At 48.7% G+C, this 24,679-nt stretch overlaps 1 protein-coding gene across 1 annotated transcript; it reads right to left on the bottom strand.

Moving 5' to 3' along the window:
* Positions 1-8,736: 8,736 nt before the first annotated feature.
* LOC141953388 (feather keratin Cos1-2) lies at positions 8,737-9,042 on the bottom strand. Its single transcript, XM_074891924.1, has one exon. The coding sequence runs from the start codon at positions 9,040-9,042 to the stop codon at positions 8,737-8,739; it is 306 nt and encodes a 101-aa protein (XP_074748025.1).
* Positions 9,043-24,679: the final 15,637 nt, after the last annotated feature.

The raw sequence follows: 24,679 nt of genomic DNA, 5'->3' as shown, positions 1-24,679 counted from the left end.
AGTGCAACTTGTACTCGTTGACCCTTGTCATCTCCTTGCAGCTCCTTGTGTTGAGAGAGCCACCCTCCTCATTGTAGCCACAGGAATACTGTGATGAGGTCCCCCTGAGACTTCTCTTCTCCAGAGACAAAAGACCTAACTCCTTCAGTCTTTCCTCATAGAACAGGTTCTCCAGCCCTTTGGTCACCTTTGAAAGCACGTGGTGGCAGGTGCTGGATCAGGATCAGAAGAGGCCAAGTCAGGAGACTTGGATCTTAGACTAGACCAGAGAGGACCTGGCAGAATTCTGACCAATATTTCTGGATTGCTGGAATGGACCGTTGTTATGAAATGGCTGAATACTGTCCTGGTTTAACCAGGATAGGGTTAAGTTTCCCCAGCAGTGGGGGGGAGCTCTAGCTGGGTTATTCAGATACCATGCGGATGTCACATCCTGGCAGGTCACATTTTTTCCTGGCGCGGAGCCCGGTGCACTCGTGGTTTTGTACATCGTGCTTCAAACTGCTGTATTTGGTAGCTATTTTGCTCTGTTCATTGCTATCACTATTACTGTTATTGTTATTGTTGTTGTTGGTTGTGTTGCTATTGCATTGTTGTATTAAACCTTTCCTTATTTCAGTCTTGGGGCTTTGTATTTCACTCCCTTTGTGGGGGAGGGGCAGCGGCCGCGTGGTCTCAGACCCCGGCAGGGGCTAAACCACCACAAATACTGTTGCAGCTTATTGTATGTGTGCTAATTCCTGGGTGCGTTGGATTTTTAACTGCCTCATTCTTAATTGCCTACTTCAAATGCTCAAGGTGCATATAGCTGTAATATAGACCATGGGTGGAGAATAGGACAGAATGCTGGGTGGGAGCTGCCAATGTATTTGCCTGGGAAAGCTAAGCTAGGTTGGGACACCGACTAAGATGGGCATTCCTCAGAAGCAATTATGATCAGTTCACTCATGAAAACATGAAATTGATTTACCATGTTCCAAGTGACAAATTCCACTGCAGAGAGTCTCATCCTCCCCTTTTTTCACCTCTACTCCTGAGCAGAGTGGAAGAGTTGCCTCAGAAGGAAGGAAGACTCGGAGGCCCAGGCTTGGATGCAGCACAACTTTAATGAGTCTAAAGAAGGAAAGGAGGTGGCTGACAGGGAGCACCGGGGGCAGGCACCGAGATGCGGTGGAGCTCCTGCAGGGTGTGAGTCGGCCTATCCTGGAGAAGGAAGGAGACCAGCAGGTCCCTGCTCAGCTAGCATTGGGAGGTGGTGACAGGCAAGGCAAGAGAGAGAGAGGAGAGTGGAGGAAGGAAAGAGTGGCCCGAAGCCCTTCATACAAGGCCCCGAAACGCTATGTCCTGTCCAGCACCATGTTCTGAGGTCTTGGGAGGTTCTTGCCCGAGGGTGTTGCCAGCACCTTTAGCAGGGGGGGCACCTTCTGCCACAGTAGCGGCTGGTAATGCAGGAGAGGTCAAAGCCCCCAGAGTTGATGGGCACTCCGTCACAGCTGAGGATGCTGCCAACGGCAGCGGAGGTGGAGGAGCCCACAACAGTGTTCTGTGGGAAGGAGCTGAGGATGGGGCCGGGCAGGGTCACCACCACGGGGGAGGGCTCGATGACGACGGTGGAGCTCTGGCACTGCCTGACACAGGGCTCATTGCAGCTGTTGGCCAGCGGGGTTGGGCCGCAGGGCTGGCAGCAGGGCACGCACGGGTTGCAGCAGGACATGTCTCGGGGCCGGAGGTGCACCTGGGAGAGACAGTAGTGGGAAGCAGGAAACGGGGACATGTGAGAAGCTGCACTGCACCCAACCGCAGAGGAGCCAAGGCACCTCCTGGCCCAGCGTACGCTGCCCAGCTCAAAACCCAGGAGCCACCTCAACACAGTCCCAGCCCCTCTCTGCACAAGTCCTTGTCTCCCCTTCCCTCTCCCATGAGAAGCAGCTCCCAGCCCTGGGCTAGGACAGCCCACATCAGCTGAGACATCCATCGAGGAAAGACCTGGTCCTGAAGGAGGAGGACAAGAGGCTTCACACTCACCTGATTCCCAAGGAGAAGGAGGCGAGAGAAGCGGATGAGAGAGCAGAGCGCTGGGCTGTCTTTTATAGTAGTCCTGCACTGCCTCAGGCCCAGAAGCACCCTTTGTGGAAGTAATAATTTTCTGACAAATGCAAACCATCCCAGCTAATGGTATGGGCTGTGTCCTGGCTTCCTGCACGGCTGCCTTTTCATTTCCTGGCTTATGCCACGTGCTTTCCCATCTAAAGGCTTCTCTTAGTGCCGGGATGAGAGCCCTAAGGATTTCCGGGGCAGAAACACGTCAGCACAGGCGGAAGACTCAGCTCAAGTGCTGGTGGCATCCCGTGCGGTCAGGTGATGTGCACCTGGGTCACTCCTGGGGGATGGCTTGTGGCAAAGTTGTCAGGAAATGGGTACCGCTCTCAAGGTTCTTGCCCGAGTGTGCCCAAGGACTCCCATGTGAGAGGACATGCCTCATCCTTTTCTCTTGCTCTCCACATCTCTCTCTCTGATGGTTGCTCATTGATGCACGCAGGTGGGCTTCAGCTGGGAGGGTTTGACACCTGCTGCAACACTAACGCTGCTCTGAGGACAATTTTGCTGGGCTCATTTGCCTCATGCCCTTCTCTGTGTAGTGTCTGCAGGTCCTCAGGCGAGACCAGGAGCATGTCTGGGGCCCGGTCCTTCCCTGGGGCACCTGAGGACGGTTCTGCCAGTGTGCTTCTCAGCATCTCATCAGCATTGTCCCCAGTTGCTGATGGTTTCCTGGTTTTATGCGAGCATACAAATTTTTGCATGGTTCCGATCCAGGGCCTTGTGGCTTGCCCAGCCCAGGTGAATGTATGCAGAGGTTTATTACTGTGGTTTGAGAGATACCAGGAGACGAGCTGGGACTACAGCCAGACAAACTGCGGTGGGTAGGACCAGACACATGTGTCAGGGGTGAAGGTGAAGCACTAACTCTGGCCACAACACCGGCATCAACATCAGCAGGAGCTTCAACACCAGCACTAGAATCAGGTCCTCTGAGGCCTTTTAGTTCTTCCAAGTGCAGTTACTGTTTGTCACATCTTGCTACTGGCAGCTGTCAGAGCCTAGAGTACCAAGGTGATGTAGGACAGAGGAAACCTTTGCCATGAGCTGCTCCTCACCGTCCTTACCTCATCAAGATCAAGATTTCCCCAATGCTCTTCCCTTGAATTCAGTTGTTGGGGATCACAGGTCCCAGAAGGGAGATGGGAACACAAAGCCATAGTGAATGCAGCTATTTTGCTGAGCCACTGCGATATCGGGGTTTTGCTGCCTGGTCAGCAGTGGGTCTGGACTCTCCTTTCCTTGCTCCTGCCAGCAGCAAAGAGCTGAGTTTATTGTACTGTTTTTTTGGGGTGAGACTGTTGATAATAACATGAGAGGAAGTGAGAGGAAAATCACTCTCCTGGCCCTGTGTAGCATTACTTAGCGCAGGGGAACATTAGGAAGAGGCACGTCTCCAGGTCAGCCGCCAGCCTGACCATCTCTAGGGCAGCTACCTCAGCTGGAAGGACATAGGCTGCCACATGATGGTCTCTCTGGGGGCACGTATATATACTCTCTAGACGCATGAGTACTGCACCCATAGCAGACATTGGCTGAGGCTGATGTTGGTGAGACACTGTTGGGCCTGAGTGAGGCACAATGTATGATGTCCTGGGTGGGGAAAAGCATGAGAGCATGAGGTGTATTTGGCACCAGAAAGACCTCTGAACCTTTCTACTCCTGTAGCATTTTTCAAATTGTTACCACCTTACACAGGCCTGCAAATCAACAGAGGATTGAAATTATACAAAAAGGTCAGAGGTCATCCTTGGGGGACTCCCAAACACTGCAGAGCTTCCTTCCCTCTCCTTCCTCCCTTCCTTTCTCCCCTCTGTGCTCACCTTGCTGGGGATTGTACTCACCCTGGCAACCATTCTTGCTGACCCACATGCCCCAGCTATGGGCTTGGGCCTCTCTTTCCCTGATGCCTGCGTCTCCTCTCTCTCCATCCCCATTCCCTGCCTGCATTGCCTGCACTTGGCTGCTGCATTGTGTCTGGCCTAAAACCCCTCTTGGGACATCCCAACAGTCCAGCTATCACAGATGTTTGAAGGAACAACTCCCCCAAGGCCTGCAGGCTCTGACTGTCCCTACCAAGCCTTCCAGGCTGTGTCAGGATCTTGCCAACAGCTGACCAAATATACCTCAGGAACCAGAGACTTGAATTTTCTTCCACTTTGTCATAGTCCCTGAAGTCTCCTTTTTCATGCCAGAAGTCAGTTTTGCAGAAGGTCTTTTTCTGAGAATACAAACAAAATAACACCACTGACATTACCATCAAACTCTTTGTCTTGCTTCAGCTTCCGATTTCATCTTCTTCATAAATGCTTTTATCTGCCTTTGTCCTGTCTTCACCTTTACCTTCAGGAAATTTTTTTCAAGCTTCAGCAAATCTCTTTTCACGCTTATCGTTCCTCTTGCTTTCCCAGGGTTTTTCCCAACTGCTACAGGGTAACTCCCAAGTACTGTCTGTCTTCCTCTCAGCCTCTTTTCTCCTCTTGCCAAGGATGATGAGCTGTTTTCACTTTTTATGAAACTTGTGACCTTGCTATCTTCAGGGCATGATCAACATTATGTCTGACATTGCAGATGGATGTTTGTTCATCCTGTGCTTGGAAGGACGACACCGTAGAAACCTCATACACCTTTCAAGCATGCCAGAGGATCACTTCCAGTCCCCAAGCCCATCTCTGCTGTCTTGTGCCTTAGGATCTACAGGAGAAACAGGCTACACAGATGCTCCTGAGAGTGCCTCTCAGTGATTTTCACCCCTGGAGCATTCCAGGTCTTCCTTGGAGTCAATGCCTGGGCTCAATACCTCTTCTCATTGACAGCTGCTGTGGATCTGTGCTTCTGAAGGAAGCAAAGTGCTGCACTTGGTCAGTGCTACATACAGAGAGTCAGATGGTCTGTGCAAGGCGGGGGGGAGTAAGGTATTTCCCACAAGGATCTTTTGCTTCCCCAGAAAGGGCTCAGAGCATTCTATGTGATATGACATCCTCTGGCATGTCTGTAAAGGTCTGCCAGCCTTGTCTCAGAAATGCATCACAGAGGGGACAGATTCCCCATGTCACGCTGTTTCTCCTGAAGCCAAAGTGACAGCTGTAGGACTTTCACATGAGGACATGGCATAGGGATTTCATTGTGACATGAATAAACTGACCCTCATTGTCACCAGAGGGATGCTCAACTTATTGTGTGTCTTCTTGCAATTTAGATCCATTGTGCAAACACATTGGCAGCTGCCACTCAGTGTTTTTCCCTTCCCAAGGACATGTGATAAAATCTCCACTAACAGGCTCCTTGGGCGTCTGAAGTAGGCAATTAGGAATGGGGCAACCAATGCACCCAGGAATTACCAGACATAGAATGAGCTGCAACAGGAGTCAGCCCTTACATGGCAAAGGCTTATTCCAACAAACCAGAAATGTTTGTCAGAGTGCTGCCAAGTTCTCTTTACTGTGGTCTACTACCTGCTCCTCCACCCTGGCAGGGCCAGATCTTCATCTAGGATAAACTGCTTACCTTGCCTTGCAGCAGTAGTTGATTTTATTCCTCTGACACCAACAGAGATAAAGGATTTACCTGAACACTCCTTTGGTTCCTCCCTCTTGCCTGGGTAGCTAATTCCTTCTGGACTTGACAAAGCTGTTCCTGCAGTATGTTACCCTGAAGGAAACACAAGTGTAATCAAGCAAGGACAGGGTGACGTCTCCAGGTGGTACATAGCCTTGTTTGTCTCTCCTAACCATGCCTGGAATAAGCTCATCATTGTCTCTGTGGGAGCAGCCCCTGAGGATCCCCACGCATTTCTCCTGTAGCAGTCTTTCCTTCTTGGAGATCTGCTGTGCCACAACCATTGTCCCCAAAATGCTGGAGACTTTCCTTGTCACCAGAACTACCATTTGTGGTTCCTGCTGCCTGGCACAGTAATTTTTCCACTTCTTCTTGGGTATGACTGAGTTCCTGATCCTCTCAGCCATGTCCTTTGATCCTTATTTCACCATATGCAAATCGCTCTGTAAAAAATGTTACCATGATGAAGAAACTCTATTTCCTTCCAGTGCTGGGAGTGTGGGCAGTGGGCTTTGTTGGCATCTTCTCCCAGGTGACTCTGCTTCATCCTTTTTACACCATTTTTACTGCCTGTGTTGCGCCAAGCATGCCAGAAATAAAGGTATAGCCCAGCCTGGCTCAGAGGTGCTAGTGGGGGATGCCTCAGTGTGTGCTATGTGGCTGAGCTGGTGCCTGAATGTGCAACTGCATCCCCAGTATAGGACTGGTGCTTGTGTCCTGGGACTGCCTGTTGGGTGGGAGATAATGGGGGACTCCCAGAGTCCCAGGCAAGGTAAGGATCTGTATTGCTCAGATATTGGCAATTCACCCAGTAGCAGCAGTGCAGGTCTTGTGTAGGAGAAGGTGAGGAGCAGACATGGCAAGAATGTGTCCAGTGGCCAAAGAGATGGACAGGTTCAATGGCTCTCCCTCAAATCTCCAGCAGGAAGAATGTGCAGGGAACCTCCCCTGGTCTGTTGGGCCCTTTGTGTCTCAGCCCCTGTTGTGAGCTTAACTTTGCCTTTGGCAGTTCTTCCCCTACATTCAGGGAATTGTAGATGACTGAGAAGTGCCAGCCTTTTAATTACTACCTTGAACTGAGGGTGGAGGGTGAAAAAGAATTTTTGAAGTATCACAGAAAAAAAATACCTAAATGTCTGCATTAATAATGAAGCCAGATGTCTTTCATAGAAACTCAGAGAGATGAACGCCAGGAGCATGCCATGAGAAGGAAGAGGAACATGGGACACTGGAGGGCCAAACTTTCTGTACTGCCATTCTGTGTCACGCTGCCATCGACCCTGTTACCCACCATCTATAAACTGTGAAAGGATGACTAAAAAGCAGGGATTCCCAACACATGTGCACAGGGAAGAGATGTTCTGTGGTACTGGGGCCTTCAGAGCTCGGCTTACACGGTCCCGATCAACCTTATTCCCAAAGGAGATAGGAGCAATGCCGTGATAACTCTGTCACCCTGCTTCACCTTTGAACAATCAGGCAAGAAGAGGGAATGTCAACAAAGGGCTTGGCAACCTGGCCCTGAAGAAGAGAAGGACCTATGCCCATATTTCAAATTCCCAGCTGGGAAAAGGGCAATTTTCACAGGCCCCTTTGGATTGATGTGTGGATGGATGGATGGGTGGATGGATGTGTTCTGTTCATCAAGCTCTTCCTGACTGAGGCCTCTGAGGTGCTTTTGATCAAACCAGTGCCAAAGAACATCAGTCAAAAAAGAGGGACCCTCATGAACAAAAATTTCCTGCTCTAGACAACGATACTGCTGAGTGTGTCCCATTGTCACCTCCACATCTCAGAGGGACTACAGTGATCAGTTCTTGCACAGAACTTTTCTGAAGCAGAGCTGGTCCCGACATAGCAGGGCCTCAGAGGTCCTGGGCCTAAACAAAGCTGCTCCATCCATGCTTGGGGGTGACAAGACATCACAGAGCAGTGATGGGGCATTAGTTACTGTCCTTAGACTGCCATGGACCATGGGGGTATTGTGTTACCAGGGACTCCAGTGTGTGACCCAGTGTGGTTAATCCCAATACTGACTTGTGAATGATGTCATCCCTACATGCCTGCCAAAGCCTGGGCCCTGCCAAGTGCTGTAGGGATGGGGTAGGGCTGCATGGGGGACAGATCCCTGCTGCCTGTGATCATGTGTGCTGGCCATGGCTCTAGACTGGGCAATAGAGGGGACAAGAAGGTGGAAGTGAAACCATAGGCCATCCCTGAGGCTATTCCTCTCATCCACACTCCTGCCATCTTTTGGGGATGTCTTTTTTCCTCTTCCCCAGCACAGCACTGACCAGAGCAGGAGGCACACCAGTACTATGAGCTCGCAGGGTGGCTTGTCTCCATGGCCTCCCACAGAGTCTTAGCTATCACCTGAGGACAGCAGAGATTTTTGCAGGACCTGTGAGGGTATTTCTGGGCAGAGACATTGCAAGGCAAAGGGTGATTGCCACTTGCTCTGGGGTAACTGGGGATGTTTTGCATAGTGCCACAGGTTAGTACCCCAAAGAGGACCCTCTGCAGTGTGTCCAAACCCCCCATTCTTCTGGTGTCGTGAAGGGCATCCTTATACCTGCATCTTATCCCCTGCCAAGATGAAAGCAATTCTCCCTGAGCAGCTTGGGAGAGTATACATGGAGGAAAGGACCATCCAGAGGCCCAGGTTGAGATGCAGAAATCTTTACTGAGTCTAAAAAGGAAATCAAGGTCACTCCAAGTACAGGCCTTCAGTGCAGGGATCATGAGCGGTAAGAGAGAGGCTGCGACCCGTGGCCATGGTGAAGTTTATGCAGGGCATCCACCTGCCTTTCTTGCAAAATGCAGGTTGGCTTTGAAGAGCCTTGAAGCCCAGGGGAGCAGAAGAATGAAAAGAGAGAAAAAGAGGTAGGTGGAAAAAGGGAAGGAAAGACATAGGCTATGATTCCAAAGAGCCCAGGCTGGCCCCTTCCTGCCATCATCTTCAGGAGGATCTAGAGAAGATCAATTCCTGGGAAAGCAATGGCCTGAAGATTTATCCTTTGTCCAGAGCCATGTCTAGATATCTTAGGGAGACTTCCCAAGAGCGATGTATGCCAAGCACCTTTAGCAGGGGGGGCACCTTCTGCCACAGTAGCGGCTGGTAATGCAGGAGAGGTCAAAGCCCCCAGAGTTGATGGGCACTCCGTCACAGCTGAGGATGCTGCCAACGGCAGCAGAGGTGGAGGATCCCACAACAGTGTTCTGTGGGAATGAGCTGAGGATGGGTCCGGGCAGGGTCACCACCACGGGGGAGGGCTGGATGGCAACGGTGGAGCTCTGGCACTGCCTGACACAGGGCTCATTGCAGCTGTTGGCCAGCGGGGTTGGGCCGCAGGGCCGGCATGGCAGGCACTGGTCATAGCAGGACATGTCTCTGAGGGTGGAGGTGCACCTGGGTAGAAGAAGGGAAGAAGCAAAGCACAAGCGTGGGTGAGGAGCTGCCTGGTTACCCTGTCACCAAGGAGCCAAGGCCACTGCTGAGTGGGCAGCTGGGAGGTGTTCCAGGAGCCACATGGTATTCATTGCCCTATGAGGAGCAGCCTGTCCCAGGGAGGATCTCTCATAATTCGTAAACCAAAAGCCCCCTCAGCCCTGCAGCCTCTCTCCAAACAAACCTTCTCCCCACTTCTCTCTGTCATGACAAGAAGATCCAAACACCAGGACAGGACAGAGCATTATCAGGTGGGATGTTTATCAAGTGCAGATGTCACTGTGGAAGAGGAGGAGAAGGGGCTTCAGACTCACCTGGTTCCCAAGCAGAAGGAGCCAAGAGAAGTGCATGAGAGAGCAGGGACTTGGGCTGCCTTTTAGACCTGCCCTTCACTGCCGCAGGACCAGAGGCACCTTTGCAGAGGTAACAATGTTCTGACAAGCTCATCTTGAATGCAAACCATCACAGCTAATGATATGGGCTGTGCTTTCATTTCCTGCACTGCTCCTTTTCATTTCCAGGTTTGTGCCATGCCCATTCCCCAGTGAAGGCTTGTTCTGAGCACTGGGATGAAAGGCCCCAGGAATTCTAGGGCAGGAATGCAGCAGTGCTGGCAGAAGACTCAGTTCATGTGCTGGACAGGACCAGAGCAGGCAAATGATGTCAGCCTGCATCACTCAGGTGGGGCTGTTTCAAGTGCTATTCTCTGAAACAAGCTCCAGCCATCCTCAGCTGGATTCTTAAGGACTCCTGTGTATGAGGATGTGCATTGTCCTTCTCTTCCCCTGCTGATGGACATTTGTTGTTGCCTCCCATTAAAGGTGTATGTGTTGTGTTGCTGGGTTTTGATCCCAACACTGCCCTCAGGCAAAAATTCTAGTTTGTTTTAACTCATCCCCTTTTGTGCAGTTCATGAGCACACAAACAATGGCATGGGCATGCCTGGGGTCTTGTCCTTTCCCAGAATGCTCTAGCCCTGCTGCGCTTGTCCCCAGCTGTCCTCAGCAGAGTCCACAGCATGTTGTGTTCCTACAATCTTGACCTTGACAGGCTAGAGATGTGGGCCCTGGTGAACCTCATGAAGTTCAGCTAGACCAAGTGTAAGGTTCTGCACCTAGTCTGGGGCAATACCAAACATGGATACAGGCTGGATGATGAGTGGATTTAGAGCAGTCCTGTGGAGAAGGACTTGGGGATATTGGTGGATGAAAAACATAAGCCAGCAGTGTGTGCTTGCAGCCCAGAAAGCCAACCATCTCCTGGGCTGCATCAAGAGGATTGTGGCCAGTAGGCTGAGGAAGGTGATTCTCCACTCTTACTCTGCTGTCCTGAGACGCCATTGGGAGTACTCTGTTCAGATCCGGTACCCCCAGCATAAGGAAGACATGGAAGCTGATCTTGTATGATCAAATTGGAGGTGAATAGGTTCAGTTAGAGGATGATAAGGTGGGTGACAAAGTGGCTGGACTATCAGGCACAAAGGGTTGTAACCATAGAGGAATAGGCTGACTGGAATGTCATGAGGGTCAAAACCAGCAAGGCAAGGTTTTGAGCGTGGGTGAGGAACCAGTCCATGCAGTCATGCAAGCTGAAGGCTGGCTGTCTAGAAAGCAGATCCACAGAAAAGGATGTGGGCCTTTAGCAGACATCCAGTTGAACATGAGACAGCAGTGTGCCCTTACAACAAAGGAGGCCAACTGCATCCTGAGATGAGTTAGTCACAGTGTTGCTAGCAGGTCTAGGAAAGTGACCCTTGCCCTCTGTCTCATTTGAGACCACATGTAGAGTACTGCTCCCAGATTGGGGCTCCCCAGTCCAAGAAGAATATGAACATACTGAAGCAAGTCCGACAAAGGCCACCAAGTTGATTAGGGGGCTGACAAACATGACATGCGAGGAGATGCTAAGGGAACTGGGCATGCTCATCTTGGAGAAGAGATGGCTCAGGAGAGACCTTCTTGCTTTCTACAACTACTTGTTCAGAGGAGACAGAGAATAGCAGCACCAGCACATGGCGCAGCTCTGGGGTGGAACTGGTGGCAGTGGGAGGCGGCAGCAGAGAGGAGATGCTGGGACTGGAGCAGAGACCCCAGGCTGGCAATGGGTAGTGAGGTGTGGGCAGCAGAGGATGCAGGGATGGTGGGGCTGGCTGTAGTGCAGCTGGGTGTGCAGGGCGGGCATTTGCTCTGGGTGTCCAGGGCTGTGCTCGTTCTTCAAGGCGTCTCTCCCCCTCTCTGCCTGTCTGCCATCTCACTTCCCTCTTTCCCAACTCTGAGTCCCTGCTTGGTATTCTTGCATGGTCTCCATCTCTCTGTTGGTATGAATTTGCTTGCATGTATGGCTGCCTTTCAATATACCCACTCTTACCCTTGTGCATTCAGCAGTTATCGCCCTAAATTTAGCCCTCTGTCCTTCACTGTAACACCCACCCTTCCTGTCAGTTTTCCTCTCTTCATCCATCCACCCACCCATCTGTCTTTTGACCCATCCCGCTATCCATGGCATCTACCATCTCTAACCCCTACTCCTACACTCTGAGAGCCATCTCTCATCTTTTCCTCTATTTCCTTCATATCTGTTGGCACAAGTTTGCTCTCCTGCACCTCTGCATTATTCCATGCATCCATCCATCCCCCTGTGCATTCAGCATTCATTCTTGTTCTGAATTCAGTCCTCTCTCCTACACAGTAGCAGTCCCAACTCTCCTTTTTAGTCTTCCACTTTTCATCTGTCCATCTACCCATGCATCTGACATTCATGCCATCTCTCCATGCATCTATTTCAAATTCCCTCCCAGCCTTTTTCCCTTGCTCCACAAACCAGGATCACTCTCTATGGGCACATGTCCCCATCCGTTTCAGTCCAGCTCTGTTCCTGATCATTTCTCTGGGAAATGAGCCATCAGAACTGGGCAATCTTTGATGATTTTTGGCGTTTCCTTCTCCTTTCTCATCAGTGGCTTCTGGTGCAGAAGGAGCCATTGGCAGAGACCACTGAGGGCACAGGCAACAACATCACCTCAACATCCACTTACAAGTTCTTACCAGTTCATCCACTGGTACTGTCTGCTCCCTGGCTGAGGCTCCACATTGCTTGTGAGTGGTGTAAAAAGTTCCAGAGTGCTGCTGGATCCGCTTGAGTGGCTGTCGGTGGTGACAGACCACTTGTGCGGCTCCCTGTGGCTCACCTGGCCTTGCAATGGAGAAGTGGTGGTGCATTACTGTACCCTGGGATACACTGGAAGGGGAGCATAAACCACCACAGACAGGGCTGGGTGTGTGTGGTGGGGCCAAGAGGACAGCCAGCCACAGCTGAGCACACCCAGGGGCACTGCTGCTCCGCCCGCCAGAGCCTCCTTGCCATACCTGTCCCTGGAAGAGGGGAAGTTCAGCCCTGTCCCCTGCCTCATCTGAGGACTGTTGTCGCAGCTATAGTTGTGTTACAAGGGAACTCCTGTCAGGTTTGCTGTCACTGGAGAGCAGAGGGCAGCCTGTCATCATTCTGCCGTGGCCTTGACTGAACAACAGGACACTGAGGCCTTTTGGGAGTGGGGTTGTGAATGGGGGCTGCTACGCTAATAACCTGCTTCCCACAGTCCCTGCCAACTCTGAGCAAAGGGCCCTGGCAGCAGACATCAGATGACATTAAAATCAAGTAGCCCTTTTGTCTGCCTGGGTATTGGAGTTCTGGGCCCAGGGTGGGACAAGTAGCTGGAGATTGTGGGTAATGTGGGTAGGTGAAGGGACAGAGAGGGAGTGCCTGTACAACAGAGAGCTGTGCTGTCGTGTTCTCCCCCTGCCAGAGTGCAGGTGGCTTTCCCTGGGCAGCTGGTTTCTGCAGCAGATGCTCTTTACAGAGATGTTTCTCTTCAGGTTCCTCCTCTATGGCCAGAGGCAAAGGGAGAGAGTGTGTGACACCTGGGTCCAGGCACTTCAGTGTGTACCTGGTCCTCTCTCCACACAGACTGTCCCAGGGACAGAGTGGACATGAGTGGGTACAGGGGTGCCTTCTCAATCTCTTGCAGAGCTGGGTGCAGGCCTGTGCATCTGGCTAGGTGGTTGATGTCAGGAGAAGTTCACAAGGGATGCCTGTCCCTCTGATGGAGAGTACTTAAACCAGGAGTTTGTTATCTCTCTAGAGAGGCTTCTTGTGGTAGAGGCTGGGGGCCAGACGCGAAGAGGACTGCCTGGAGGAGCAGGGAGAGACTTTTGCTCCACCCTCTGCACTGTGGTTTGGAGGCCTCTTTGATCTGGCAGAGGCAGAAGGAGAGGTGAAGTTGCAAGCATCAGGTCCCTCATGCTGGCAGGTCCCTGGGCAACACATGAAGGGAGAGCGTGACATGGTCCTGATTTTCCTGGCAGCACTGGTGGGACTGGCAGACTTTGGTGAGATGTGACTTTCAGGCTGGAGAGAATGAGACAAGAGTTTGTGTGTCTGGTGGTGTAAGGGAGGAGACATGAGTCCTGACTCCCTGGGGAAACTGGGAGTGTTTCTGTAGGGAGAACCTGGGCTGCAGATGGGTACAGCAAATAATGTGGGAGATGTCAGGAGTAATGGGCATCAGAGAAGGAATACGACCTTAACTTAAATTTGCAGGTACTGAGCATTCTTGAATGTGCTGCTACTTCATATGAAGCCTGAAAGAGGGAAAGATGCTAGGGAACAGAGCGATGCCATATATAGGAGTTTATGTTCTCTTTGCACCTGTGCATTGCCTCCTGGTGGGCATCTTTGGGGGTCTTTTGGAGGAAGGCTGGAAGTCTTTCTCACCTTGTACTTTTCCTCGGAGCATGTGCAGATTCTCTTAACCAATTTCTTGAACATCAAGAGTGGTTTGAGCCGGTTTACTCATTCTATCTTATCTAAAATACCAGTGTATCAATTTCTACCATCCATATATAGCTGTCTATTCATTACAAAGGCTAAACTAGTTAGAGCACATCTGCTTTCCAAGGACAAGAAACATATTTTTGTTGGTAAGTTTCCACAGAAAACTGCGTTGTTTTGATGAACACAGTAGTCCTTGGTAAGCTTCCACAGAACAGTCAGGGCAAGCAGGATTCTTAAGCAATATTCAGAAATCATTGTAAGTTGCTCTAAGTTGCAAAGTAGGTGATCATTTCCTTGTATCTATTCCCCCCTGTTTTCCTAAGCAAATTCTGTTGCTATATCAAAGGAAGTATTTGAGTACATATCTAACAATTGATCTTATCTAGAATTAGGGAGATATTCTGTGTTAATGTATAATGTGTGTTAGAGTCCCATGTACTTACGATCCCTCCCCATAGTTCAATTATGTTGATAATTAATGTCCATCCATTTGTTGGATTCAGAGCCGCAGGGGTCCAGTTGATTTTGATTCCCATTGCTGTTTCGGGGATCCTTTAACTGGAGTGTTATGTATCCACGATGATTGTTCTTTAATCTTGATGGCTGTATGTGACGTTAGTAGCACCTGAAACGGACCTTCCCATTTTGGTTCCAGAGGTGAATGTGAAAAAGATCTTATATATACATAATCACCAGGTTTAATGTTGTGTTCGGGCTGGTCCAGACCTTGAGCCCTGGTCCCTAGGACCAATTTCTCTATTTCTTCCTCTGCAACCTGGGTTGATGTTCCTGCCTGTATCATATATGGTCTCCCATATACTATTTCAAAAGGACTTAGTTCCTCCTTAGTTCTGGGTTTAGTTCTGATCTGTAGAAGGGCTAAGGGCAATGCCGGGGGCCAGGATAAGCCAGATTCCTGGCCTAGATTTACTATTTGTAATTTAATTAAATGATTCATTTTTTCTACTTGACCACTTGCTTGTGGACTATATGGGGTATGTAATTGCCAGTCTATTTCTAAAAGTTTACTGCTGGATAATTTTTGCCACAAAATATGATCCCCGATCTGATGACATTGTTGCTGGAACCTCAAACCTTGGTATTATTTCTTGTAACAATACCTTAGTTACTTCTCTGGCTTTATTAGTTCTGCAAGGGAATGCTTCTGGCCACCCGGAAAAGGTATCTGTCAAGATCAAAAGGTACTGAAACCCCCCTTTTCTTGGGAGTTCAGAAAAATCAACCTGCCATTGTTGCCCTGGGTAATTTCCTTTCCTTATCTGCCTGGGGTGGGTCTTCAGTCCTGTTTTAGGACTATTCTGTAAACAGATTTCACATTACTGTGTCACCTGCTTGATGATGGTATATAGATTTCGAGCAGGCAACTATATGTTGATTTAGACAGTTATATAAGGCCTCTACCCCCCCCCCCCCCCCCCGCCTCCCCCCAGTAGGATTTTCTATGTTCTGTCATCACTATAGCTCATAATAATGCAAATGATACTGTTTTTTTACCTTGAGGAGTCTTTGCCCACCTGTCCTCCTCTCTGCTTCCCCCTAGATCTTCAATAAGTTTTTGATCTTCCCTAGAACATTGAGGCTTACAATCAATTTGTATTTTACCATCTGGAACCAAAGATTGCACTTTTACTTCACCTTCCTCAGCCACTTTTTTTGCCTCACGATCTGTCATAGTGTTGCCAAGTTCATGGGTGGAAATTCCTCCTTGGTGAGCCTTACAATGCATTATAGCCACCTTTTCAGGTAGTTTCACTGCTTCCAGGAGTTTGAGGATTTCTTTGGCGTGTTTCATATATTTTCCCTGTGCAGACAAGAGTCCTCTTTCTTTCCACACTGCCCCATGAGCATGGACCACTCCGAAAGCGTATTTAGAGTCTGTCTGTATATTAATTTTCATACCCTTGGCCATTTCCAGTGTCCGACTTAGAGCTATTATTTCTGCCTTTTGTGCCGAGGTGTTTGGAGGAAGGGCTTTAGACTCTATTATCTGATCTTCGGTGGTTACCACATATCCTGCCTTGCAGATACCTTGTTGGACAAAACTGCTCTCATCTGTATACCAGGATTCATCAGCTGGAATAGACTGCTTCAATTGTTTCCAGGCAGTCGTGTGTCACTGGTTCTCCTGTGGTTCCACTGAGAAAAGAAGCTGGGTTGACAATATTAGTAACTTCTATTTTTATATCATCCTGTTCCACTAGGAGGGTTTGGTATTCCAGGTACCTTTGGAGTGAAAGCCAGTGTTCTCCTTTCATGTTTAGTACTGCAGACACCGTGTGGGATACTAGCACTGTGATTTTCTGACCCAATGTGAATTTTCATGCTTCCTGGATATTTAGAACTACTGCTGCTACTGCCCTCAGGCAACTAGGCCATCCTTTGCTTACTTCATCAAGTTGTTTAGAGAAGTATGCCACTGCCCTTCTATCTGGTCCCAAATTTTGGGCTAGGACCCCTAGGGCTATTCCCTGTTTCTCATGGGAGAATAACCAGAAGGGCTTAGTGATGTCTGGTAAACCCAAAGCAGGGGCATCCATCAGCTTCTTTTTTTTAGCTGATGGAGTGCTCTGTTTGCCTCTCCATTCCAAGTGAGGTTTTCGGATTTGATTTTAACAGTTCATAAAGGGGTTTTACCATGAGTCCGTAGTTATATATTCACAGGCGACACCATCCGGTCATTCCTAGGAGTGGAGCTCTTTAGCTGTCTGTGGTCAAGGGGTCTGACAGATGGCCTCCTTCCTTGCAGTTCTAGGGTCTGTTGACCAGCCATGACCTCGTATCCGAGGTAAGTTCCTTGGTGCTGAGCTACCTAGGCTTTGTGTGGAGAGACTCAATAACCGTTAAGTCCCAAAAACTTTAATATATCACCTACATACTGCAGAACTTTCCCGATTCCATGCAGCCACTCCCATTGCTTCAGGTCTTTAGCTAGCTGGTTTCCAAAAAGAGTGGGGCTATTTTTAAATCACTGGAGTAGCTCAGTCCATTTTAATTGTGTCTTCCTTCTGGATTCCTGGTTTTCTCATTCAAATGCAAACAATAACTGGCTTTCCGAGCTCAAAGGCAAACAAAAGAAGGCATCTTTTAGGTCCAGTATGGTAAACTAAGCCAATTCAGGTACTAATCTAATTAATAGTGTATATGGGTTTGCTACAACAGGATGCAGATCTCCTCCTCTCTTATTGCTATATGCTCTCTATGCTCTGTCCAACAAGGTCTCCGAATTCCTACTCTCTGGCAGTTTCAGCTTCTGCAACTTCTTTCGAATGTCACGTGCTGATTGCCCTATAAATAATGACACTAACTGTTGTATTCCCACCTCTGATCCCGCATCTAAGGGTGTGTCGCCTCATGGTATCCCACAGCTTATCCAGGAATTCTGATGGAGTAGCTTTAGGTCCCTGTCAAACAGTGTATAGGGCTGAACAGATAATTGCTTTTGGTATAGCCCATTCTATGCCCCTTACAATCCAATCTCTATATGCATTTAGCAATTCTATATGGGCTCCTCTGTTGGGGTCCCAACGTGGGTTCTGTAAGGGGAAGTGATCTTTTATATCTTCTCTTGTAATTTTGAGGTGATCAGTAGCCAGATCCTGGGCTGTTTTTAATATTAATTGTTTTTCAGCTTCTGTCATGTGATCCAATAATAATTGTATATCACTCCAATCTGGATCATATTGTTTTATTAGAAACGGAAAATGCTTGGTCACCCCAACAGAGTCGCTTCGATAGCCCTTTGCTACACTACTTTTCCAAGTTTCAAGACCAAAGGAAGTGAATGGGATTTTTATTCTGACAGGGCCCCCATCCGGCCCTACAGCCTCTCTCAAGGGACCCTGCACCACTGCTCGTTTCTCCCATCTCTGAGGGTGAGAGGATATGGAGCTATGAGGTGGTGTGAGAGACGAGAAACCAGGCCTGTGAGAAACTAAGAAAAACAGTCTGAGAAAGCAAAAGTTGAGGCTGATCAAAGAAATGCCTCAAACACTCGCAAGACAAAACTATGAGTCACAGGGTGCATTCTGTGGAGGTCGAAGCTGATAAGGCTGCCCGAATAACACAAGATGGGACTGGAGGAGGGAGCCCTGTGAAGACAGGACGGCTCTGCTCTGGTGCACCTGGCCAAAACTTCAAGGGCCATCTGTCCAGTGAATGACCTTTGCTTCATTATCCACGAAATGCATATTAAAGTTAACACCCCTCAATATGCTAACGAGGGCTAACATGATCATGCTAATTACATCATCCCATGAAACACCTCACCCCTCCCCGTACATGGGATATGTAGGTATGGGGGTCGACCTAGGGGATGGACCCAAGGAAAGTGGGTATAAATCAAGAAGGGAAGAGGGGGGGGGCCCCCGAGGAGAGAGAGTGCAGTGAAGCGAAGAAGACGGATGCCAGTGAAAAAGACGGATATCTCCTGTGCTTCTCGGAACCCTCGTCGGCAGGATCAGCGCAGAAACCCAGACCGGTGATCTGTATTTCCCCATTCCCTCTATCTCCCTCTTTTCCCTTTCCTATTAAGAAATGCAAGGCATATTATATTGCTTGCCACAACTTGCTGTATACTTAGCCAACTATCGTGTGTTCAATTAGTACATTGTGAGTAGTTAATAAATGTTTAGACTTGGAGACTTGTTGTCCGCTCCATTGGGGATTTGCGAATCTGAGTCACTTGTTCCCCCTTGTCTGAGCGGGACGTGACATTAAAATTGGCGTAGTCGGCAGGATCCCCTTCGGTGTCGGAAAGTCTTATGAGATACTGGTTCTCTATCCGACCAACTCGGACAGGGAGAACTGGGAATTGGCCCCTCAGCTATACGCTGGGAAAGGGTCGGAGGGATACCGATTCTCTATCCAATAAGGACAGGGAGAATCGGGAAGTGACCTCTCAGCTCTAAGCCAGGAGAGGTTCGAGCAGTGGCAAGCCATGACTGGCCAGGAAATGTCAGTGCTTGACTGCTCCCCTATTTTTGAGAAACTGAAGGAGTATAAGGCTTGTCCTCCTCATTTAGTAGAGGTTTGGGCCCACGATAATTGGCATAATCCAGAAGCAGTGGCAAGCTATATCAGTGCACTTGCGGGGGTGCAAGGGTCGCGACCAGGCAAAGGAAAAGCTGTAGTGTGTGCTGTATTAGGGGCAGCACTGACTGCAGCCCAAAAAGATAAACATGTTAAGAAACAATTAGAAGGGGAAATGATCAAATCCTTACAAGATCTGGTAAAAGCTCTCCAGGATCAATTGGTTGAGGAACGTAAAGTTACTGAACAAAAAGCTAAACTCTGGCAAGAGCAAACTGAAGTTCTGAAAAGCCAATTAGCTGATGAGCGTAACACCTCTCAGCGATTTCACATGGCTCTGTTAGATGCCTTGGACCGAGAAAAAATCTCACGGTCCGAAAAAGAGAGGAATGAACAAGAAACCTGCAACCGGACAGATTTCGGCTCTGTTCCGGATAGTGAACAGGGAGTTACGAGTCTGGCAAAAGCAGCAGCCAGACCCTTGTATCCAACAAAGGATTTAGAGATAAGCCGAGAAATTTTTTACCCCGAAAATGAGGGGGCAAATTTAAGACCATTAATTAAAACGGAGACCACCGAGGGTCAGGGTGGAAGAGCTCCGCAGGTCACCATTCGAAGTACACCATATCCAGCGACTGAGCTTGCAAAAATTCAGGAGAAATATACCAGACGAGCTCAGGAAACTGAGACTGAATACGTGTGGAGGGTATCTTTGACTGGTGGCGACCGAATTTTGTTATCAGAAGATGAGGCCCAGGGATACTGGGGGCCAGGGGTTTTCTTAGTTACTGATGACCAGAGAGAGCCGTGGTCGTTAACTCAACGAGCTGCTTATTGGGCTGGGGGTCTGGACCCCTTGGAAAGGGGGGATCCAGTATGTATTGAGACCCCAACCGTAAATCATTTGACTGAAAGTCTGCAGAAGGCTGCTTGTCTCCAATTAATGCATGACAGGCGTTTGGTTCCGCAGCAGCCTTCCCCAATGCTATTAATTGCTAACCCTGATCAAATGACTCCCCTGATTCGGGGTTTGCCGGACTCTTTGAAATCACATGCAGTACAATTACAAGATCGTTTGCGGAATGCATTAGCCCCGCGAGGGGGGAGACGGGCGGGGGGAGAAGCCATGACCTGGGGAGAGATAGCTCAGGACTTAATAAATTATGGCCGGAGAATGGGCCTTACCAGGGGAACAGGTAAACCTAAGCCCTCGGTACGCAGAGTGGAACAGCAGGAAAATCCGCCTCCTTCCCCTCCGCAAGTTTTAAGAGCAAAGAGAAACCTCTTGTGGACTGAGGGAATTAGACAGGGGATTCCCCGAGAGTTAATGGATGGTATGCGTACTACAGTTTTAGAAAAGCTCATTCGAGCCTGGAAAGACAAAAGAAAGCTGCCCCCCCCAACCGAGCGGACCTTTCGAGAAAAGGGAGGGACAGAGCTGGAAACTAACGAGATGGTGGTAATTGCTTCTCAAACACCAACTGCCCCTGAAGAAGACTTGATTGATTTAGGGTCGGGAAACTGGATGCGCCATCCCCAGTAAGTGAGCCGGGGGATGGCGGGTGGGTTCACTTAAGGAGGCTCACAGAGAATACTAAAGGAGACTTGTTGATTACCTTTCCGCTCGGTCCCTTTAAAACTCCAGTTACGTTTCTAGTAGATACGGGTGCTCAGATTTCAGCACTCCAAACTGAGGTTGCCAAGCGGAATGGCATAATTGCTGACAAAAAGCAGATCTGGGTTACAGATGTTTTCGGGGACTCTAAGCCACAGCCGACTGCTCGGGTGAAATGCTGGTTACCTGGGAATGAAACTGCAACAGAGGCTATGATGATCCTGGGAAATTTCCCCACAAATATCCTGGGACTTGACCTATTGAAGGGACAAGCTTGGGTGGATTCAAAAGGAAGGGAATGGAAATTTGGGTCCCCAACTGCCTCTATAAGACTTCTACAGCAAGCGCCTGCGCTTCCTCCTTCTAAAACTGTTAATGTGAAACCTTACGCCTTACCGTTAGGTGCAAGGGAAGGGGTCAGATATATCAATATATTGACGATGTTCTGATTGGTGGCTCTGATGCTGCTGCAGTGGGACAGACCCAGACAGAGATAATCACCCACCTAGAAAATTTAGGGCTCCAAATTCCAGCTGAACAGGTACAACTCCCATCCTCTGAGGTAAAGTTTCTGGGTATTTGGTGGCGGGGAGGAACAGTGTGTATTCCCCCAGAAACTTTAACTACCCTGGAAGAAGTAAAGAGCCCTGAAAATAAGAAGGAGCTACAACATGCCTTAGGCTTGCTGGTATTTTGGAGGAAACATATTCCCGATTTTTCCATCATAGCTCGTCCTTTATATGATTTGACACGCAAAAGGGCTACTTGGGACTGGACTCCTGTCCATGAAGAAGCCTTAAAGCTGTTAATCTTTGAGGCTGGAGTATATCAGGCTTTAGGGCCGATACATCCAACAGATCCATTCCAAATTGAGTGGGGTTTTGCAATTCATGGACTATCCATACACATGTGGCAACGTGGGCCGGAGGGTACCACTCGCCCTATAGGGTTTCATTCGCGCAGTTTCAAAGATGCAGAAAAGCGTTACTCGATCTGGGAGAAGGGTCTTTTTGTGGTTACCCTAGCTTTGCAGGAAGCTGAAAAAATCATAAGGCAGCAACTAATCATTCTACGAGGACCCTTTAAGGTCCTGAAACCAGTACTGGCCGGAACCCCCCCTCCTGTGGGGGTTGCGCAGCGAGACACAGTGAGGAAGTGGTACGCACAATTAGATCATTACTGCCACACATATCAGATAGAGGAGGGGGCACCTAAAGTGCTCAAAATACAAGATCCACCTTCTGATCACCCTGAACCTCCTCCCTCATACATAAAACCTGCACCCCCATTTGAAACCCATCTAAAGAATGTATGGTTCACCGATGCATCTTCTAGAAGAGAGGGAAAGGTATGGAAATACCGAGCAGTAGCACTGCATGTTGACTCGGGGGACCGAATCATAACAGAGGGTGAGGGAAGTGCTCAGGTGGGAGAGTTAACAGCGGTATGGAGCGTGATTGTTAAAGAAGCTGAGACTACAGAACCAGTATTTATTTACACAGACTCCTATGCCGTATTCAAGGGATGTACCGAATGGCTTACATTTTGGGAACAAAACCACTGGGAAGTAAATCGGGTACCAGTGTGGCAGCGTGAAAAGTGGGAGGAAATCTTAAACATTGCAAAACGGAAGTCCTTTTTAGTAGGATGGGTTGCTGCACACCAGCCAGGAAATCACCCTGCCCACCTGCTAAACAACCAGGTGGATTCAATGACTCGTTTGATGAGAACTGCTACAGAAGGTGAGGAGGAGAAATGGGAACACTTACTGGAATGGCTGCATGTAAAGCGGGGTCATTCAGGAAGCAAAGATTTGTTTAAAGAAGCGATAAGCAGGGGATGGTCCGTAACCAGGGAATTGTGCAATACCATTATTTCAGCGTGTAGTCTATGTCGTACTCGGCTGGGAGAGCACAACCCTCTTAAGGACCAACCCCTACACCTAAGGGACAACAAGGGACTATGGGACACCTGGCAGGTGGATTATATTGGCCCTTTCCGGCTCTCTGAGGGAAAACGCTATGTATTGGTGGGGGTGGAAATAATATCAGGCCTAACTCAAGCAGAAGCTGTATCTCGAGCAACTGCAGAAAATACGGTGAAGGGGTTAAAACGTTGGTTTAGCTACTTGCCTAAGCCCAAATCGATCCAATCAGACAACGGTAGTCACTTTACTGCCGGGGTGGTTCAGGAGTGGGCTCAAGATGAAGGAATTCAGTGGATTTTCCATACTCCATACTATCCCCAAGCAAATGGAATTGTGGAACGCACCAATGGACTGTTAAAGCAGGCCCTAAAACCCCTCGAACCAGGATGGCCACAACGGGTGTCAGACGCAGTAATGAAGATAAACAGCCGGTGGGGAATTAATGGGTGCCCACAACTTACCGCGTTCTGTCCTAAGCCTCTGTCCATACTCGCCAGGAAAAAAGAGACTAAAGACCCTGCAAACCCGCTCCATTATCCTGGACAACCTGTTCTAGTAGACTTGCCCACTGTGGGGCAAGTACCCCTAACCCTAAAAACTCCCATCAATATTTGTTCATGGGTGGCTACTGATGCCCATGGGAAAGAATACCGCATCAATACCAGGTGGATTGTCCCTTCTTTCTAACCATCATTGTTTTGTCATGTATATATGTGTTTTACAGAGCATTGATCCTGGACAACAGGAGACCTATGTTACTTTTAGCACTTTCAATGGTTGTAGGCATTATTGGCTAGTTATTATTTGTAATCTGCTTACATTATTATATAATTTGTGGAATCATACCTGCTGAGTGTGGAATAAATCATTGCCAATCAATTACAATCAACGATCCAGGAAATTTTACAGGTACATTTAATGAGTTCACTTATTAGAAGGTTAACCTGGAGTTGTGCCTTAAGTTACCTTATTGGGAATCACCTCCAAAATAAAGGAAGCCTGTGAGCCACCTGTGACTGCAAACTGGTGCTTGCAAATACCAAACAGATCACAGTGCTAGCTCATATAACTGTATGTGGTCCTTACAACACCACATCCATCAACAGCAAGATGCAGTCATCAAAGACTAGTTGAAGGGGTCTGATCCCACAAATTAAGCATTAATGAATTGTACCTGAATATTAAATTGTATTCCCATTTAAATCCTTATAGACCTGATAATGTCATTGTGTAACCTCAAATAGTTTTAGAAAATTTAACTTAGCAATTATATGTACTAACAAGATATGCCTTTAAGGAATTAAAGGTGCAGACCCAACAAGCATCTAAGATGACATTGCAGAATCTGGCTAGCATTGCTGAAGGAACATGGACTGTGCAGTGTGCTGAATCTAACTGAGGGAGAATACTATATCATCATCCACAATGCCACCACCTCTATAGAGGAGACCGTGCCATGATGAAGATGATCAACAATGGGAAGTGAGAACCTTTTTATTGACTGATGGACTAGTTTGATGGATGGAACCCTGGGTCATGGGTCACATCACTGGGATCCTCAGGACTCACGGGGTGGGGAAGATGGCTTGTAAATATTAGTATTGTGATATTATGCAAATTTTTGCTTTTAATGGTATGCCTTGCAGCAATTAGCTATATGCTCTCTCACCTTCTGTCTTCCTTTTCCCTATACCTTTTGGGATCACAATGGTCAAAGAAGAACTTGGAGTGTTTGAGTCACGGGGTGGGATGTGAGAGACGAGAAACCAGGCCTGTGAGAAACTAAGAAAAACAGTCTGAGAAAGCAAAAGTTGAGGCTGATCAAAGAAATGCCTCAAACACTCGCAAGACAAAACTATGAGTCACAGGGTGCATTCTGTGGAGGTCGAAGCTGATAAGGCTGCCCGAATAACACAAGATGGGACTGGAGGAGGGAGCCCTGTGAAGACAGGACGGCTCTGCTCTGGTGCACCTGGCCAAAACTTCAAGGGCCATCTGTCCAGTGAATGACCTTTGCTTCATTATCCACGAAATGCATATTAAAGTTAACACCCCTCAATATGCTAACGAGGGCTAACATGATCATGCTAATTACATCATCCCATGAAACACCTCACCCCTCCCCGTACATGGGATATGTAGGTATGGGGGTCGA

The sequence above is a fragment of the Strix uralensis genome, chromosome 22, assembly GCF_047716275.1.
Source record: "Strix uralensis isolate ZFMK-TIS-50842 chromosome 22, bStrUra1, whole genome shotgun sequence".
NCBI lineage: Eukaryota > Metazoa > Chordata > Aves > Strigiformes > Strigidae > Strix > Strix uralensis.
This window is presented reverse-complemented; position numbering and strand designations above follow the sequence as displayed.

Excerpts from the sequence above, each read along its gene's own strand:
- LOC141953388 (XM_074891924.1), bottom strand. The coding sequence starts at position 9,042 with ATGTCCTGCTATGACCAGTGCCTGCCATGCCGGCCCTGCGGCCCAACC.